This window comes from Pseudorca crassidens, chromosome 9 (assembly GCF_039906515.1).
Source record: "Pseudorca crassidens isolate mPseCra1 chromosome 9, mPseCra1.hap1, whole genome shotgun sequence".
Lineage (NCBI taxonomy): Eukaryota > Metazoa > Chordata > Mammalia > Artiodactyla > Delphinidae > Pseudorca > Pseudorca crassidens.
In genome coordinates, this window is record NC_090304.1 from 26,631,520 (window position 1) to 26,652,500 (window position 20,981).

Genomic DNA, 20,981 nt, shown 5'->3' on the forward strand with positions numbered 1-20,981 from the left:
AATCTGGGCAGATTTCCATTGTCAGCGTCTCAACAGCGATTTCACTGAACTATATTCAAAAGTAGGTTTCTTATACAAGACTCCCTGAAAGCTGTTGCCTTTCTCCAATAGGCCCTCTCCCTTTTCTGTCTCCCTCCCCTTTGCACAAGGGGCATCACTTCCCATTGAACCACTACAGCTGTTCCCATTTGAATCTCGCTTTCTGTGCGGCTGTGGATGGGTGGAGGCTGGAGGGGGGATGTTGCATGTCAAGGAATAATGAGCACAGACACATCAACAGACAACAACAAAGCGGACTGTGACTGGCCGGTGGGAGTTAAAGGCCTTCAGTCATTGGCAGCTTAAGCCAAACATTCCCAAATCTATGAAGCAGGGCCCATTGTTGGTCAGTTGTTATTTGCAATGAAGCACAGATCTGATCATGTTTAAAGTGGCGGCACGCAGGGCAGGAGTGCTTGAGCCCAAGCAAAGGATGGAAAAAAATAAGCCTTTGTTGGGTGAGAAAGGCCTGTCTGAGACTTTTATTTCTGTCTGTTCTGTGTAACATATAAGTCAATATGGATAAGTTTCTTCTGCAAGCTTCAGTCAAAGGCTGGGGGGCTGGCGACCTAGATTAAATGCCTCACAGGCAAAACCCTCTGGGGACAAAGACACACTTCCGCTGAATTGTACTCTGCTCCTTTTTTGTTTTGTTTTAAATCCCCAAAGGCAAATGATCAGAAATAGAGAAATTAATTGGAGGCTTTAAAAAATAACCTTCTAGTTTAACATCTACTATTTTCTAGTTAAAGAATTACTTGTGAACAGATAATTGTCTGGCATGCTGTATATTAATATTCCACCAGAGTTGCCTGCACACTGAGACATGCTGACTGCAGTTTTTATACGTGTGCATGTAGTTTGATTGACTGTGAGCCTGCGCTGCACGCGTGCACACTTCTGCGGCAGTGTGCGCACGTACGCACTATTGGTAGAGTCGCCCGTGCAGATATTTCTACCTCCTAACGTTTTGCAGCCTACATTCCTTGAGGGACATGTGCCCAGGGAACTGTCAGAGGAAGGCTATGTGTGAGTGTGTGTGACAGCCGCTGGCTGGCTCACTTCTTCCCTGCAAGAAGGGACGGTTTCCAAGTGACTCTGATTTGGGCCAGCGTCAGGCAGCCGGTCCTGGCCCACGGCTCTGTTGTGCAGAGAGCAGAGACTTGGAGCACCGGGTGTGGCATTTGGGTGCAGGAGCTGAGGCCGGGAGGAGGGGAGTGCTGTGGCCGCAGAGGAGAGCTGCCTGTGTGCACTTAGGCACGTACACGTGTCCTCTGAGGGTCAGGCTTGCCAGGGCGCGGTGGCTCAGCACCCTGGTTTAGTCTGAAGCGGCCACTCAGCTGCAGATGCCCTCTGATCCAGCAGGATGGGTCAGCTGCCTTGCCTTCTGCCTCGTGCCCTCACCCTAGGGAGATGAGCTGTCCTTTTGAATGGAGCTCCAGGCATGCCCTTGGGGACAGCACGGCAGATACCGTGTGGAAGCACTGCCCCGAGGTGGCCTTCTACTCATTCTTGAACTAATTCTTGTTTATTTATTGATAGGTATATTTATATATTTATGAATGGGAACTCTTCAGGGATGCTTTGACGCCATCTTCCAGGATGGTGGCCATCTAGTTGTGATGTCCTTGGTAGACTCGTGAGACTTACAGCCTATGATTTTTCTCCAAACTTGACTGACTTAGGGAGACGAGGTGAACAGAATTCGAGCTGAAGGTTGAGTAAGAAACATTCAAATTACTCCAAGTAAACAAATGCGTTTTACTATAATGAATTCCCGGAATATCCCTCCTCCCCACCCCAAAGCTGTGCCCCCTCTTGAATGGGAAGCAGCTGCTTCTTGACGTGGCTCACATAGTCATTTCTTCCTCCTTTAAAAAAAAATCATAACGAGGCTTCCTAGGAGTCATTCATACAGTATTATTCTAAGATTCAGCTTTGTTTGGTGAATGTTTGTCATCTTAGAATGCTGTCCATATTCTTCTTTTTGCTCTGGGCTTTAATGTTAACGAGATTTTTTTTTTTTTTTTAAAGGGTTTTCTTCTATGTATAACCCTTGGCTCACCAAGGCCAAACACAAATTCTTCCCTTTTCTGTTCCTCAAGAATAAACCTCATCTGTTTTTTATTATTGATAAAAAAATTTTTTTTTTTTTTGCCTCGGTTCTGAAAGACTTCACTGCTCAGTTTTGAAGTTCAAAGTGTAAATAGGGTTAGAATTGCTTAAATTTGGTGGTGTTGATGGTGACTATCTTTGGAAAGCATTAACATGATGCTTTAGAAATGACATTCATAATGGGCTTAAACAAATGAATAGGGCTTTCCCCCTACTTTTGCTTTGTATGTGCATTCGTGTGTTGATTCTTTAAAAGATAGGGAATTGATTGCAGTGTTGCTTCCTCTTGAAGTAGTTTTATTTTGTCTAGTGTTAGTATTTGCAGGTCCTGGAGGTGGAGATAAAGAATAAATGGAAGAGAGAGGTGGAAATTGGTGGCTACTATAAAGAAATTCGGAAGGTCTTAGAACCCCAGCACCTGAGCAGACTCTAGCAGTCAAAATATTTACCTCATGTTAAAGAAAGGCAAATCTAGCGTAAGAAATGAATACCATAGAGGGTTTAGAAGTTTTAGAAACATTTAAAAGATATGAGGACGTTTCAAACACTGTTTGGCATTGTTACTTAAAATCTTTGAGACAAGCTGATAATTGAAAAAGAAATCTGTCAACAGAGTGTATATTTTATAATATACCAAAATGGTCTGTATACCTACAGTAGCATTATTGAGGACCAGTATTTTTATGTAGTAAGTTATTAGCATATGGACAATTGATGTTTCCAGAAGGAAAGAAAACACATTTTTAGAGTGGGTTTTTATCAGTGCAAAACAAAAATATACATCCCTCTCCAGTAGCTTGTTTTTTACAAAGCTTGCCTAGTGAATCAGACCCACAAAGTACCTGAATCTGATTTTTGGAAAGGCCAGGTACTATTATTGTTCAAAATGCACTTTCACTGAGTTTTAAAAGTTTCTTTTATATTTAAAATAAGGGTTCAAATATGCACATTCAATTTTTATAGTATTTATTTGCAAAGCATATACTAAATAGTAGTTGGCTGTTAATCTTATAGACACGGTAGCTAGGGTAGTAAATCGATGACCTACTAAGTATTTTTGACAAGCAATTTTCATATCCGATGACCTCACATTTCCTTTTCAATGTCAAATGCTATGTAATTCTTCCGTTGTGTGTTTGTATAAAACGAATCACAACACGGTGAGAAAAAGGTTAGCCTTATTAAAATAATAACCCAACTAAAATATTCACTTGAGCTAATTCAGATTGTTCATAATGCTTTCAAAGGACATAGCAAAGCTTTTGTGGAGTATTTGCATATTATTTATTATCTATGGACTAAACTGATTTTTTGAAGTTGCTTTACATTTTAAAAGCACCTTTGCTTAATATGAAAGCCCTTTAATTTTAACTGACAGATCAATTCTTAAACTTTATTTTGAAAAGAAAATGGGGAAGAATTTGTGTCTTTTGAATTAAAAGAAGTGAAAAAAATAAACCAGACATTCTAAAAAAATAGAAGAAGAAACCTGATTTTTAGTACTAATGAAATAGCAGGTGACAAAATAGTTGTCTTTTTGATTTTGATCACAAAAAATAAACTGGTAGTGACAGGATATGATGGAGAGATTTGACATCCTGTCATTGATTCAATTATTCTAATTCTGAATAAAAGCTGTATACAGTATGTGTTTATGCTACAGTGGGTTTTTTTTAAGTGACTGACATTCATCATATCGGTTAGACAGTTTTAAAAACCTAGGCTTTGTTTTCCGCAATGTTGTCAAGAACAAATAAAGTATAATTTGTGGTATATTAAAAGCAAACTGCTCAAAAATGCTAGATATAACTGCTTCAAGATAGGCTAATATATTTGGAAATGTATCTTGAAAATTCAGTTTCTCCTAACAGATGTTAAACAGCTTTTTTTAAAAACTGAGACTCAAGTTACTTTTCTAACTTTTACTTTTTGTCTACTATTTGTCAAAAGCTTTGAGAATATGGAACTATGATTCAAAAAACTAGTATTTCATATGAAAACGAGTTCAATATATCCGCAAAGCCATGTTTATATTGTTATAACTGTACACACCTACCAATGTTCATAATTAACAAAGGGTTTTACCTGATGCAATGGAAATCTGAGTTAGCTTTTTTATACTTTGTCTCAGACCGATGTTTTGTAAAAATCTCTCACCAAGCTTCAATACATGTTTTTCCCCAGTATCCTAGCATGAATGTAGCTGTCGGTTTGAATTTCAATCCTGAATTATGTCTATTGACATAATTTCACAGTGCAGACTTTAATTGTTTCAACAGAGACCATCTACTTCTTTGTCTAAGTTTTCTATCACTCAAGTTCTTTATATTTATTAACTACTAGGGCAGACTAATTATTTTTAATGGAGTCTTAATCCCAAAATACTATCTTGTTTTCATCAATTTCATAACAGGATGCATAAATGCAAATTCATTTTATTTTAGTCTTCATATATTAGCAAACATTTTTTCATTTCTTAAAAAAACCTTAGCATTTTTGGTAGGAGGTGTCTTTTTCAGAAATGAAGAGAAAATACGTTTTTCATATATAATTTTGAATTTCATAATGTTTTATATGCTACCTGCTGTAACATGCACTTTACCATGACCTGAGTGCCTTAAACACACATACACTAATGACCACTGTAAGGCATCTTGATTTGCTTTTATTTAAAAATAAAATTATTGGGGCTTCCCTGGTGGCGCAGTGGTTGAGAATCCGCCTGCCGATGCAGGGGACACGGGTTCGTGCCCCGGTCCGGGAAGATCCCACATGTCACGGAGCAGCTGGGCCCGTGAGCCATGGCCGCTGAGCCTGCGCGTCCGGAGCCTGTGCTCGGCAACGGGAGAGGCCACAGCAGTGAGAGGCCCACGTACCGCAAAAAAAAAAAAAAAATTATCTATTTTCTCTAGATATAGCATAAAACAAAATTTAAAGTGAAAGTATTTCTGCTGTACTATTTCTGTATAGAAAGTTGGTTAAAATAACAAAGAACGGTGGCCTCATTTTGCAATCCTAACTGTTTTTCAAGGATTGGAGGTCAAATCGTTAAGAAAAATATTTACATAAGCTATTAGCAATCATAATTAGAGTGTCATATAATTCTGCATCAACCACTAAGGAGGAATCACTAGAAGTCCAGGTGCTTCTTGCCTCGGGCCGTCATGCCACAGCCTGGGCCCAGCAGCTTGGCGGATTCTGCCAGATCCTGTTTGCTCGAGCGGCTCACTGTGTCTGACAAGTCTGGAGGCAAATGCAGTCGCTATGGCAGAAGATTTCAGGGGAAGGAAAGAAAGAAGAAAAGAAATAATTAATTTTGCTTTTGCTAGCACACTTCAGAATACAATATTATGCTCTGTTGATCAGCATTTAGTCTTGCATATAAAATTCCTGCTAAAACAGTTCTTCAGACTGAAGCCCAATATAATCACATCCTATTTCTACTAGATTTTACAAATTGTAGCCATTACAGAAACTGGACCAGGAATCTTAGTGGCACATTTCCAGAGTCCAAACCTAAATGTATTAAGATTTTTCTTACTGAGGTAGAAGTGAAAACATGGAAGTGCATAAATAAAAGCATAATTGAAAAATATCACATAATAATGGCAGGGTTGTTTTTTGGCTTTTTTTTTTTTGGCTAGAGCTCCAAGATGGTATTATTTTTCAACTGAATGTAGCTTTTCAGCAATTATGGATTCCCACAAATGCTTGTTTCCCTTTGTCTATTAAGTTGACCTAACGATTTTTATTTTAAGGCTATACTTTCTTTAAGGAACTTACAATTTTCATAGACAAATGTCATATTGACATAATGAAAAAAATGATACCAATCAAAGGGTCAATATTTTTCAAACGCCCAGATAAGTCAGCCATAACATCTGCTATAGGTCTTGGTAGTTTCTGTGCATCATGTTGGGTCATGTTTTCAAACATACAGTGTAGCTTTGAACATCTCTCCATCCTAACTGTTTTTCTGCAGATACAGGTTGATTTAAGGAGAGCCAGTAACCAACCATCATTACAAAACAGTTACTGTAATTAGGGAGAAATATTCATATTTCAAAAGACCTTTTTTGGTTTTCAAAAGGCTCTCTATCAAATTCCTTCAACTATCAGTGCTCCCAGACCACATGATTTGTTTCATAAAAATCCAAACTCAAAGGAACATGTTTCTTGCATGAGGCAGAGTGGGTGTGTGAGGCTAAAGGTAAGTAGGGCAGGATGGGGTCATCCCCTGATGACTAAGCAAAGCCTTGATGAGGTGAACTGGCCTGGAGACAACCTACCTGAAACACCCTTCATTTGAAAACTCCTTTCAATATGAAAAAAAAAAAAAATCAAGATGAAAAAGGGAAAAACCATTTTTTGGGGTCAAAATATTGTGATCCACCAGCATATGTTCTGGCTAGTTTCTTTCCTGATAAAAGGCTTGTTTATTGTCATGTAAACACAAGCTGTGTGCAAGGATCAAAACATTTTAAAACATTAAAAATAATTTATGAAAATATTCTTCCTTGATTTCAGTTTGCTGGTACAAGTATATCTAGGATGAAAGACACTATTATATAGATATGTGATCAACAAAGATGTCAGAAAGGTCCAGAAAAGCTATAATATCCATACAGTAATATAAATATAGTATTATTCATTTGTATGCTTAGCACCCAGCCTGTCACTTAAGTCATTAAATGTCTATTTCTTGAATAATAAAAAAGAACTCAAATAAGACATATTTTGCCTTTGCTTTAAACAATTCTTTCATTTCTTCATACCCTAGTTTCAGAAAGGATTTAAGGTATAAATGAAAGTGTGAAAGGCTCAGGAAGGAATCTAAAAGACATGCGTGACTCTAAAGTCTGAGGACACGAATGTCTTTGCAGTAGTGTTAACTCTATCAATGTTCATGTGAGGAAGCAGGAGGGGAAGAGATATTTAATTATATGGCTGAGTTTAAATGTTTCTTTAAGATCTTGTAGTAATTGCTAATGAGCAAAGGAAAAATGACTAGGGTATATGCATGACCTGAAGGCTCTCTGAAACTTAAAGAAAAGTCACCATTAAAAAACATATGTGTGGGGGCTTCCCTGGTGGCACAGTCGTTGAGAGTCTGCCTGCCGATGCAGGGGACATGAGTTCGTGCCCCAGTCTGGGGAGATCCCGCATGCCGCGGAGCGGCTGGGCCCGTAAGCCATGGCCGCTGAGCCTGCGTGTCGGGAGCCTGTGCTCCGCAATGGGAGAGGCCACAACAGTGAGAGGCCCGCGTACCGCAAAAAAAAAAACAACAAAAAAACCCTTATGTGTGTGTTTTCGTGTGTGTGTGTGTGTATGTGTGTGTGTGTACTTTTGTTTGGGACCTCACAAAGATGAGGTCAGATGGTGATTAGGCTGTTTAGGAAATCAACTGGAGTCAACAAATATTTAGAATCTACTCGAAGCAAGGCATTCTGAAAAGATATGTGAACAGAGCACCCTCCACACTCCGTGCTGCCTTACAATCCAGTAACAGGCATGAGGCAAGCACACAGGTAACCCTCATAGTGAGCAGTCCAAGTTTTGTCTACAAGAACAGCAGAGACAAAGCAGAAATCCTGCTGCGGGGAAGGGGGCCAGAAAAAGCTTCACCGAGATGGGCTAGGTGTTAAATACTGAACTGGGTTCTGACATACAGAAATGGTGATTTGCTTAACGGTGGAATGGATACATCTCTAAGATGCATTTGGTGGAAGGCTTCTACTGCTCTGACAATCCAAATGAGGAAACTAATGTAGTTTATTCAGAACCAGCATAATACCATTTATTTCAGGAGCTTACCTATTTGCTAAAAATTTCTCTTCCTTTGCTTCTCTAGGCAATGAGTGTGAGCCAGTTGGCGGAAAGCCCTTCATAGCAAAAGTAGCTAAATGTGATGTGTGACATGCTTGGAAATCTTTCAGGTTGAATGGCTTTGAAGAAGAGTCAAATACCATTCGTGTGTAACTTCTGAGCACAAAAATTTGGGGTGATGTGGTTAAATGCTTCTAACCAAATGTCACACCGTAAAAGCTAGTTGCAAACCCGTGTCCTTTGAAAAAAGCCAAAGGATGGCTCTTGGAAACATGTGAATCTACGTGTGATTTTGCCAGCTTTTGCTGATTATTACTTGAATGAGCTTACTCTGCAGCCTAAATTCTCAAGCAGTGGGTTTTGTTTTCTCCCTTTCTAAGCCTCCCCCCGTGCACCACGTCAGTGCGATGTGAAGCAGCGAGGAAGAAGGAGAGATCAGGTTGCAGGCTTGCCAGGTGTGTCAGGCACTTTCCCTTTGAGGCTTCCAAAGCACTTACACACTTGACACGTCAACGTTCAGATGCTGCTGTACCCCAGATCTGTCTTCTGAGAAAATGTGCTGTAAGATACTCTACACAGCATGGTGACCTCTTTAGACCAAAGCTGCAAGGCTGTGGGGGTATAAACGTTTGGACCTTGATAATGGTTATGGTTTCAGTAAAAATCAAGACTATCAAAAAATCTTGTAGAGATTCAATCTTGTAAACCAGATCAAGGTATTCATCTTTCTCATTTTATACCTGGGGTTCTGAGGCCAGAGCCAAAAACATACCTTACATCTTTTTTTAAAATTTATTTTATTTTATCCATTTATTTAATTTTTGGCTGCACTGGGTCTTCGCTGCTGCACACGGGTTTTTCCTCTAGTTGCTGAGAGCGGGGGGCTACTCTTCGTTGTGGTGCACTGGCTTCTCATTGCGGTGGCTTCTCTTGTTGCGGAGCATGGGCTCTAGGCGCGTAGGCTTCAGTAGTTGTGGCTCACCGACTCTAGAGGGCAGGCTCAGTAGTTGTGGCTCGCGGGCTCTAGAGCACAGGCTCAGTAGTTGTGGCTCGCGGCTCAGTAGTTGTGGCTCGTGGGCTCTAGAGCGCAGGCTCAATAGTTGTGGCTCGCGGCTCAGTAGTTGTGACTCGTGGGCTCTAGAGCGCAGGCTCAGTAGTTGTGGCGCATGGGCTTAGTTGCTCTGCAGCATGTGGGATCTTTTCAGACCAGGGCGCGAACTGGTGTCCCCTGCATTGGCAGGCGGATTCTTAACCACTGTGCCACCAGGGAAGCCCTACCTTACATCTAGAGCTAAAATTTTTTCCACCTGATTTTCTTTTCCCAAATTCTGGGAGGAAGGGATTGTGCTGCTGAGGAAGGAGATGCTTGTCTGGCTGACTGCCTGCCTATTTTTTCCATGAATGCCTTGTCTAGAATGATGATTTCTATGTAGGCAAAGGGATCTGGGAAAGGTGCGACAACTCCCAAGCTTCCGCAGAGGCCTATGTACTTTACAGCGATTCATCCCACTGCGTTAATGGGTCCCTTTTCTTCAGCACTTCAAGGTGGGAAACAGCGAGGCTGACAAAATGCCCTGGCGGATAAGGGGAGTTCCTGCCAAAAGGCACCCTTAGCCCCATAGGAAGCCCTGGGTCATAATAAAGAAGTAGCAGCTGAAGTGCTTTGCTCTGTGGCCCCAGGGAGTACCAAGCCGAGCTGGACCGAGATTCTTCCCCCTCTGCCTACCTCTCTGTCCCTTTGTTGGGCTGAGCCACTGACTATATTTTGTTCCTTCTTGAGTCAGCACCTCTGCTGATCGTACATAGGATTGGGTTTCCTGGCTCCACGGTTCTCTTCCTAATTCCTTTTCTCCCAGCCTGCCAGACCTGTGCTCAGCACTCACAGTTCCCAGACAGAAGGGGCAAGATAATGAATCTAGGTTACACCTGGATTTGAGACAAATTGCAGGTAAATACCATTAAAATAAGTTAAATCAATTTATATTTTTCATATTTTGCCAAGACCAAACCAACAGGCACTGTTTGTTTTCTGAAAACAACTGATGTAGTACATTTTAACCATTAGGAAATGAATATTTGTTTTAATTCTTTGAAATTTATGACATTTCCTGAAAAGTCAACCTTTCCATTACTCACAGTCACAGAAATAGGAGTTAATATTTCAAAATACTTCCTAATAGTTTTTTTCTTTTTTCTTTAAAACACAACGAATTTAAATTAAAACTTGTAAACACCTTAGAACATATAGGTTCTACATTGGTCCCTTCACAGAGGCAGCCAGTTTAATACCTCCCTCCGTCACTCGCTCTCAATGTGACTTCAGATAAGTCACTTCACCTGCCTAGCTTCAGTATCCTCATCTATCACAAGTGAATAATTCTCCCCTCATAAGACCGTTATGGGGATCATATGAGATATGAAGTGTTTTGTGAATTATTAAGTACTACACTAATTTATTTCTACCTCTTTTTGCTTCAGGAAGGCATTTGAGGTGGCTCGTAAAAATACCTTTGGGAAAGATAAAAATAAGTGAGCTTATTAGGGCAAGGAAGCGAATCTACAAATTTAATGAAAAACATACATTTGTAAGCAACAGCAACAGAATATTGGACTTGGCCAGCAGGTCTCATCACTAAGTCTGAGCATTTACTACACATTGCCCTCTACTGCAGTGCTGTAAAGAAATATAAACATAAAAGGAAACTGCAGTCATTGTCTCCGCTTCTGGGAAGATTTAAAAAGGCTAAATAGTTTCCCTCATACTTAGTAAGACAATAGTGAAAATGGGGCATGTCAGGTGCCTGGCTTCTGGGCCAGTGAAAATATGCATGGCTGTATTAAAGAGGCAATTTGGGGTCCATTTATTTATTTTTATTTATCTATTTTTAAAATTTATTTATTTATTTTTGGCTGCGTTGGGTCTTCGTTGCCGCACGCAACCTTTCTCTAGTTGTGGAGGCTACTCTTCGTTGAAGTGCGCAGGCTTCTCATTGCGGTGGCTTCTCTTGTTGCGGAGCACGGGCTCTAGGTGCACGGGCTTCAGTATTTGTGGCACGTGGGCTCAGTAGTTGTGGCTCGCAGGCTCTAGAGCGCAGGCTCAGTAGTTGTGGCGCACGGGCTTAGTTGCTCCGCGGCATGTGGGATCTTCCCAGACCAGGGCTTGAACCCGTGTCCCCTGCACTGGCAGGCAGATTCTTAACCACTGTGCCACCAGGGAAGCCCATATTTATTAAAAAAAAAATCTATCTTGCACATGTATTTAATGCTGACACGATAACAAAAGAAATGTCAGAAGATGAAGCTTCTCCACTCACGTTTTAAAAGCATTTCCCCTTCTTTATATCATGGGCAGGAAACCAATGCACAAAAGACTTGCCATCCCACTCCATTGATTCTTTCAAGAGCTGTCTGATGCCCTAACCTGGAGCATGATTTGCTGACTTCTGTAGCCATATTCTGTGTTATGAGGCACTGCTCTGGATGGTAGGGAATGAATTAGAGTACAGGCTAAGTAGCTGCCATACAGAGATATCCCAACCCACTTCAGAAAATGGCTAAAAACCAGAAGTTTATTTATCTCCCACTTTACAGGCCAGAAGTAGGCAATGCTGAGCTGGAAGGACTGGTCTGCCATCCTCAACAAGCGGCTCCCACTTCTGGCTCCAAGGCTGATCTTTTTGCTCTCTCTCAGCTGGTGGGAAGCAGGGGCCATGAAGGAAGACTTGCAAGTTGGACACATCACTTCCATACACATCCAGAACTTAAACATGGCCACACCTGGTTGTGAGGGAGGCTGGGAAATGTTTTAAAATATGTTAAGATGTTCAGCAAACGCATTACTATGGAAGAAGGAGCAAATGGATACTGGGAGACAACCAGTAGTCAGCTACAGTTTTGAGAAGGGCCACAGCGAAACGATCACCCTCCCGAAGCATTCACTGTGTGTGTGTGAGCTTCTGCTAATGGCGGAAGGCTCCCTACTTAGTTTCTGACCAAGGAAATGCACGCCTGATGCCCCCACCAGCCCAGAGGGCAGGGGTTAAAGTAGTCCTCAAAGTCTCTCTTATATCATAAAAAGAGAGATATTTCCTTTGTGGAGAGACTGATTTCCTTCCGGGGGCGCTAGGAGGAGGGTAGAGGGAAGGAACCAGATGAAGCAGGCTTTGATATGTTATTCATCATCACTATTATTTCTTCACAAGATTTCAGAGTGTTATTTCAACTTGCAAAAAGCCCACACAGTGTTATATGCCGTTATATAATTATTATATTTTTATATCATTGCATTTATATTATTCCATAATTATTACATTATTACAATGCAATGTTACATTGTAGTTATTCTACATCTGGCTAAAATTTTGCAATGTGGAAGATGCATTTGCCTAATTTTGGTGAATTTTGTGTTACTCTTACATATGAGTAGGGCAGTGGAAATCATGCCAGAACCATATTTTTGCTCCTTTTGGATTGCTAAGTGTATGTTTGATAGCAGCCGAATATTTCTGGAAGAAATGCTGCCAAAACATGGTCAGGTTTTAGGTTTCAGTTTTGTTTGTTTGTTTAAGATCCAATTCATCCCCAGGGTTTTGGATTAAAATTGTTTTACTGAATGTCATAATCATACTATATCCTTTGAATTGAAAAAAATTCATTTGGTTCTTCCTGATTGATCTGAAAATTAGACAAAATTTCAGAGCTGGAACATTGCACATTGGCTGCCCATTGAAAAATGCTCAGGTGTGCAATTATTCTGACCGTCAATTATAACTGACAGTATTGTCTTGCCTCCAAACTCACCTCTCTGAAAGCAGATTGTGAAGAACTCACTTGTCTAAACAAAAGTGTGATTTGTGAAAAGGCATGTGTCTGTGGCAGAGATTGCTAGCTTACTCCCAATATCTATTCTCTTCCTTTGCAGCGAGTAAAAGAATCTCTGCGTATTAGTGGGACACATGGCCTCCCAGAATAAAGGCCATGCTCCCCAGCTGCCTTTGCCAATAGCTGAGGCTGAGTGATTAAGCTCTGGTTGCTTCATCTTGAGCAGAAGTGCTATGATTAAGTTCAAGGTTAGATCCTTAGAGAGGGGGAGGTGCCAATTACTTCCCTTTTCCCTTGGCATCGTTATTCGACCCCAGCAAGAGGGCCCCCGCTCTGGGCCCTGACCCACCCCTCCTCATGGGGTGAGGAATTAACAGGGTGAAGGGATGGGATGGAATGTGCCCATCTAGAGCCTGTACCCTTCATTACAGGACACACTCTGGGTACTCAGAACCTCGGAACTCCCTGTGCAAATGGCCACAAAGCCTGCACAGGTCTCTTCCCCAGGTTTGTCCACCGTGGGCGAACTGTGTTGTCTATGTGCACACCCTGGGGCCCCAGCAGGAGCCAAGGGGTGGCTGTTTATGGGGAGTGTGGACAGAGTTTGGATGTGAAGCCTGGGTGTCCCCAAGTACAATCACGTTGCCCGCTGTGTGTGGGAAGGAGACAGGGGTGGGGAGAGAAAGGAGATGGGCTGTAGGCCCGTTCTTCCTATGTCTCCATGTTCTGGAGTAGAGCCCTGATCCTAAATTTAAACTTGGCTTTCCAGGTAGGTATATTTGTGAAGGAAGGAAGGGAAAGCATATTTAATGATTTTTTGGCTTGATAACTTAAAAATATTGAGGCATATAATAATGTGGTCTTTTATTTGCATTCCTGCTCTAGGCTCCACAACGTTAGGGACAAGCCAAACTTCCCTCTTCCCACTCGCTGAAATGTGGACTTGAGGGTAGGTGCTGAAGCAGCTGTCCTGGGCCATCAAACGGAAGCTATGGGCTGAGGAGGGCACAGCAAAACCACAGAATTAGTTTAGGGTATCTTGACACCAAAAGAGCCCTGGGTCACCGAATTGAGCTTTTATGGGGTATGTGTTCCATGTTATTTAAGCCACTGCATTTTTGAATTTCTTTAATAGCAGCCTAACCTATATCCTCCTTATGGCGAATTTGGTACCTGAAAAATGGATCGAGTTCTACCATCAAAATCTAAGTTGGCAGTATATATTAGTCCATGCCACTCTCTCACCGCGTCCCAGCTCACCCTTCCCCCACCCCGTGTCCTCAAGTCCATTCTCTATATCTGCGTCTTTATTCCTGTCCTGCCCCTAGATTCTTCATAACCATTTTTTTTAAGATTCTGTATATATGTGTTAGCTGATTCACTTTGTTATAGAGCAGAAACTAACACACCATTGAGAAGCAATTAGACGCCAATAAAGATGTTTTAAAAAAAGAAAAATCTAAGTTGGCTTAGTGGTTGGAAGGTGGGCAGTGAGGTCAGTATCACAGATTGGAAAGCTAACTACCCTTGTTAGGCCTGTGGCTCTAGTTGAAACACTGGAGAAATTCAGGATATTGTTGTGTTAGTGGCTTCTTGACATTTTTGGCAAAATTATTTACAAAAGAGAAATGAACTTAGGCTAGAGCTATAGAATATGCAAGAAGAGGTAGAGGGACTACAACTCTATTAAAGGAAATGCCCTGCCTGCAGCTCACAACTTAAAGTGAATAAAAGCTTGGTAATTTGGGATGTCAGAGAGTTGAAAAAACCCAGCTATTTCTGCAATTGCACACCAGAGCAGGCAACCTTCACAGATCTCTTTGCCCCTAAGCCTTGGTGAAATACCTCATTAAGAGGCTGGCCAGAAAATGGGGGCCGGCTCAGAGACAAAAGTCAGATTAAGGGTGTTGCCTTCCCTCTCAAGTCAATTATTTCAGATGGCTTCAAGCTAGTTACAAGTAAGATGAAAGAGATGGGTATAGGTAGAACAGATAGGCCAGAAAATAAGACTCAAGTCTTACAAGGTAAGAGTTGTGGTGGACATGCACCCATTTCAACTGCCTTGTGGCGTGTCTGCCTGCAGGTAAGAGGCTGGAGAAGTGTGAATTAGGCTTATCCAGTTAGATGCAGCTGTACTATTTAGAAGGTGGAAGAGAAGCAGGTGCTCTCCTCCTGCTTTTACCGCTGCAATTGGCAAGCACTGTTGCAGGGACAGTTTTTTTTGTTGTTGTGTTTTTCTGCATTCTAGTGACTAGTCAACAGCTTCATAGGCTTCCCGGGAGCAGAGAGGCAGCTGTGGAAATGGAGGCCAGCCCAGTGTTTCAGTGTCCAGTGACTTGCTTGATGGGGGCCAAGAAGCACTGGCAGCAGCGGCAGCGGGAAGTTACTTGCCCCAAGATTGCAGCTGTGTGCTTTCAGTGAATAGCTCCAGTTGCGGTCTCCCAGTTCCTCTCCTTCCTGACTTTGGTGGAGGCAGTAGCCTCCCTAGAGGCCAGTTTGGTGACATTATCCTTCAGCCCTTCCAATTATTGCACTAGCTCCCAGTTTTCTGGTATAACCTTTCTGACTGCATCAAATAATCAGATGGGATCTGTTTCCTGCAGCTGAACCCGAGAACTATGTCTAGACAACTCTTTGGCTGTGATTACTTGCATGTGGAAGCAAAGGGAAGCAAATCAACTCGGAACCTCATAAAATTTTGAGGGGGTTGTTTTGCCAAAGAAACTACAAGCCTGGTCAAGAGTCTATGAGTATTCAACCCCTAAAGAAATCTTAAGTCCCCAAATCTGATCTATCAATAAGTGGGCTGTAAAAACTGTGCAGCCCCCAAAGGGCCCAGACTCTAATAGTGACTTCACGTAGCCGTCAATGATAACGGACAAGGAATAACTTTCTAAAGGGATACAAAGGAGAGTGGATAAGGGAGTTCCTTCCAGAGGGCAGAACTGAGGGTTACAAACTGGGCTACACTCCTCTACTGCCAGGGCAGAGAATTTTCGCAGTTTCTCTGCTGTAGGATTCCCCACTCACCCCTGAAGAAGAGGTAAGTGTGTGGGAAGAGGCTGTGCACGGATATTTGGATTCCGAAGGGCTGCGGACTCTGATAGAGACTGTCATTAACCTCCAGTGTCCACTCTCCCTTCCTCCTTTAGGAGAAGAACCCGGGGATATACGGCCATCCTGAATAAAGACTTTACTTCCAAGCTTCCCTTTCAACTGGTTGTAGAATACGTGACCAAGTCTGAAAAATACCGAAGTGATGTTGCAACTTCAGGGTATTCAAATGGGATTTGAACTCAGGCATTCTGGCTTCAAAGTCCACGTTCTTACTCACTGCTCTAGGTGCCAGAACTTTTCTAAGCACTGGAGGTAAAATACTGAACAAGACAGGCAAAATCCTTGCTTTCAAAAAACTTACAACTTCAGAAAGGGACAATACATAGACACTTATTAACACAAGGAGAGACAGCTAACATACAGGAAAGCCAACCAATGGAGAAGATAATTCAGACAGTGAGAAGTCTTTTAAGGAAATGAAACATGGTGATACGATACTGTCTGGGGGTACTGCTCTAATTGGTGAAAGCCTTTCTGCAGAGCACATTTGAGCTAAGATCTAAATTTTCAGAAAAGACCAATGAGGACCTGAAAAAGAAGTTTCCAGGCAAAGGGAATGAAATACAAAAGTCTTAAGGTAGGAATAAGCTTGGCATTTTTGGAGGACAGAAAAAAGGGCACCTTTCCTGGAGCAGTCACCAAACAGGGGAGTGGCCGCGGCTAGAAGTTTGGCTTGGTAGTAGCACGGTGCGAGTGGGAGGATGCTGTGGGTCAATAACAGAAAACAACAGTTGTTGCAGACGTGTATTCTATTAAAGACATAATTTTCCAAAAGGTGGTGTACACAGGCTGTTCTAGATCCTGCTTTCTTTCTTTTCTTTTTTTTTTTTTCTTGCTTTCTTTTGATTCAGAAAAGACATTCTAGTCACTAAGTGACCCACAGGGTCCTCCCACTCCCACCGTGCTCCTGTGGGGTGTGGTGGTTCCCAGCCTCACTCCTGCCCAGCAGGAAGATTCCAGGTGGAGGGGTTGGGCCCTGTGTGAAGTGTGCATGGAGGAAAGACTCTGGCAGTGCTGTTTGTGGGGATGGCTTGTTGCGTTTAATCCTCTTAAAATGTGAGTCAGCATCTTTTGGACTACATCATAATAAGAATACCACCATGTTTCAGTTCCAATGTTCCTGAACTTTCAGACATTGGAGATATGGGGAGTCATGTTATTCTCCTCCTTTATTTCATACACTGATGGAGAACAAACTAGATTATCCCTGGAGAACTTTCCTTAAAATAGTTGTACCTTCGGGCTTCCCTGGTGGCGCAGTGGTTGAGAGTCCGCCTGCCGATGCAGGGGACATGGGTTTGTGCCGCGGTCTGGGAAGATCCCACACGCTGCGGAGCGGCTGGGCCCGTGAGCCATGGCCGCTGAGCCTGAGCGTCCAGAGCCTGTGCTCCGCAACGGGAGAGGCCACAACACTGAGAGGCCCGTGTATCGCAAAAAAAAAAAAAGAAGTTGTGCTTTCTACACAAACTAAAGGCAGTTATCTTTTTCTTTTCTTTGGGTCTCTCCTTTTTCTTTTGCACATTTTATTCTCATTCATGTTCTAACATGAGCAGGACTGAAAAAAATATATCATTTAGGTAACAGTTGGAATAAAGTGACTTGAATTGTGACCTAAACTTGGACAGTAGAAACCGTGAAAGATGCCTAACCCGCCCCCCCCCCCCCCAACCACCAGCCTCTTCTCTGGGATGGATAAAGGATAAAGGAATGGGGTGGCTAAGGCCCACATGGCCACTGTGATCCTGTGGTTGTGCATCACGGCCTGAATGAGACTCCCCATATCTCCTGAACGGACTCCCTCTCATTCATCCTTCCTGAATTGTAGCAGGGCTTCTCCCTCTGGCAACCTTTTGACTGGTCTCCAACTCTGCTTAACCCAAGGCTTGTATGGGCTCTGGATCTCACAATGCAGGCAGGAGCATATAAGCTCCAGAGTGTATAGAATCTGAATTAAGCTTGAGCAGGGCCAAGCTGAGAGACTCTTGAGATCTAGGGCCTACTGCTGCTCTGGCAGTAAGCAGAAGAAGGCTGAGATCTTTCTGTGGAGGGACCGTCGTTTTGATGGGCTCTTCAAGCCTGCTTTGTCCAGAAGGCCCCTTTTCTACCCGAGACAAGTGAGGAAACATTTTAGGAGCAATATTTTGGTGCTACCCCTCCGATGGCTTAAGAATAGTAAGATATTTTAGGAACATATACCGTTTTCAGATCTGAATGTTGAGCTTGAAAAAAACACTTCTTTTAGAAATAAATTCAAACTACTAATTATATGAGAACTTTTTTTCTCTTAAAGCATATGGAAGCTATTTTGGAGGTGGCAAAAGGCACAATCTGCTCGTCTGCTAGAATTCAAACTAATGTTTGCTCTTTACTATAATCTGAAGCCTCCTACTCAGTAAACTGTTAGCAGATAAATATGTGTGTAAGCTCAAGGCTGATCCCTAAATCCTAGAGATTTCTGAAACTATAGCAGATGCACTTTAACTTAGGGACTGGCAGAGGTCTGACTGATACATAGCTAATGGAAGAGATGAATTCTAACATGGGAAAAAGCAGGGATCAGAGAATTTTGAAATCAGATAATTGCTTAAGTTATCACACTAATTTCAGTCCACTAAGTAACTCCAAACTGGCAGCTTTGGGTGAACACGCCCTCAACCATATATTTTCGTATGTAAGTATGAACATATATTGATTTCCTTTTGGCTGTCCATGAATGAGTCCTGGGAGCATAATAGCCAATGTGTTTGCTTGCATAATGCCCTACAGTGTATGCAGAACATTGCTCCACAAAGCCCTGAGATGGGGTATGAAGGGCTCGGTGGAAATGGCAATGTACAACATGTCGACAGCATTAAATCTCCCAACTGCTCTGTAGTTACTTTGAGATCCCCACGTTTAAGGGTTTGCTAGTTCCTGGATATGAAGAAAGAATTTTTAATGGGGCCAACTGTAGGTGTTTACAAGGGGGAATTGTTGTTTTTTATTAGGAGCTGCCTTATGTTCAATAGTTGTATTTACTTTGTCAAGCTAGCCAGAATTAGAAATCCCCATTGCTAGGCAGCCCAGAGCGTCTGTGAAGTATTTCTGGGCATTCAGAACTGAGGCATGTGCTGCCCAAAGGCAGGTTTCATTACAGTGTGTTATTTAGTCCTTGTTCGTCCCTCCCTACCCACACACCCCCAGATAGCAGTGCTTCTATAACAGGAAATCTTGCTTACTTTATGCTGAAACATATTTACATGACTGAAACACGACAATTAACACATTTGTAAGGCTTGAGGGATAGGCACACTTTAATGGTTTTTTGAAGCAGGCAGATTTCCTGGAGCTTTTAATCTTATTTTATTTTGTTCTGCATGCGTGAACAAGTTCTTCTTTACTATAGGTATTTGACAAAGTCTACCTGGTGTGAATGTGAATGAAAAGAAAATAATGTAAAACTTAACTTTACGTTTTATCTTTGCCAAACCGTTCCTAACTGCTTTCACCAGTTCAATGTATATTGAGGGCTATGCTATTATTTTTGACATGTTGTGTTAGCTTTTATACAAAGGCAGTTAGGTAGTATGTTTTTGGCTTGACAAAATGAAATGTGGCTTTCTCTCTACTGACAGTGTAAAAACTTTTCACGATGAATGAAAAGTATCAATTACAGTGGTGATTTTCCGCACTCTTCATGGTCAAAGGTACACTCTTCCTAGGTGGTGTATATTTCACTTGCTCCAAATTTAAATTAACAGCCAGGTGGTATAAAGCAGTATTATTTGATAAGTGCTATTGTGTGTGTGCGCGTGTGTATATGAGTGTGATGTTTATTTATACATATAAATATACATATAACATGGCAATGTTAGGAATATTTTAATATCTTTAAGTGTATAGATTAATTGCCGAAATCTTGGTAAAATTTTAGAAAAAATCCCTTTCATATCAGAACCCTCGGTAATGAAATGAAACTTCCATTTTCCTTTTGATTTCTGCATGTTAACTCAGAAACCCCCGCCCCAATTCTCACTAAAAGTGTACGGCAGATTTACAGATTACACTGGTTTCAAATAGTCACCCAGTACCTCTATCTCTCCCCTCCACAGACCTCCTTCCTCACCAATTTCAAAGGGAGCTCAGTGAACAGACTGGGCAAAGCGAGAGCCCTCTCTCTACATGCCTTAGGGCGGTGATGGGGCAGCACCAGACCGAGTGCACTAGCTGAGGGATACAGATTAGAGATGAGGACCTTACTCCAAAGAGTAACTCTCTGCTGAAGTGACTTCACAGATAAGAAGTATGCAGAGAATCAATTTAGTCTTAGATAGAAAACCTCTCCATGAATAATGGGAAATAAAGTTAAAGGATATGAAGCAAATAAAGCAAGAAAAAAATACTGATGATCAGAAAAGAGCAAAATATTTGTGAGTATATAGATAAATGACTATGCCTACTTCTAGGGATTTATTTTTGTATTTATTTATTTGGTTTAATCAAAATGCATATTTCTACGGAAATGTTAACAAGAGCTAAGTTTAATTTCCACATGGATAATTTAGAAGTAATTTCTCATAGAGATTATTCTCTAAAAACTCATTTGCTTTTATATGTGGAGGATTTTTTCCCCACCACTTAACTTTACCATTGAGCTAAATCTTTTTACAAGGAGGTCTGAAAGATCCTCAAAATGCAGAAGAACCAACAACCTGATATATGGAATTGGCTAAATCCTGTTTCAAGTTTTCACTGCAGTAGGAAGAGTCACTCTGGTTCAAGTAGAAACTCTGAAATTTGGGGTCATTTCAGCCAGAGTGTGCAGGTATGCTTTGGGAATGTTCCTTTTGGTATATGCAAAATTATGCTCCAAAATGAATTAATGGAGGAAAGTGATTTTGTAATTGTTATGTAGGGTTAATTCTCTAAATTTTAAAGATCTAAGTTAAATGAAATAGACATATTTGTACATTTCTATTTGATTCCCTTAATATTATAAGTGCACAAAAATTTGTCGAGGCATTGAAAGCAAAGGAAAGCATGATTTGTGGAAAAAGATCATCAAATGGTTCCTAAAATTCAAT

General features: G+C 41.5%; 1 protein-coding gene across 4 annotated transcripts in view; it reads right to left on the reverse strand.

Moving 5' to 3' along the window:
• Window positions 1-1,786: 1,786 nt before the first annotated feature.
• Window positions 1,787-20,981, reverse strand: part of ELP4 (elongator acetyltransferase complex subunit 4) — a 243,847-nt gene continuing 224,652 nt past the window's right edge. For 2 of the 4 annotated variants that reach the window (XM_067749511.1, XM_067749514.1), the window contains one exon: window positions 3,104-5,416. In XM_067749511.1, the coding sequence (XP_067605612.1) occupies window positions 5,271-5,416 (146 nt within the window). In that variant the 3' untranslated portion in view covers window positions 3,104-5,270. The other 2 variants (XM_067749512.1, XM_067749510.1) reach the window with 2 other exon arrangements.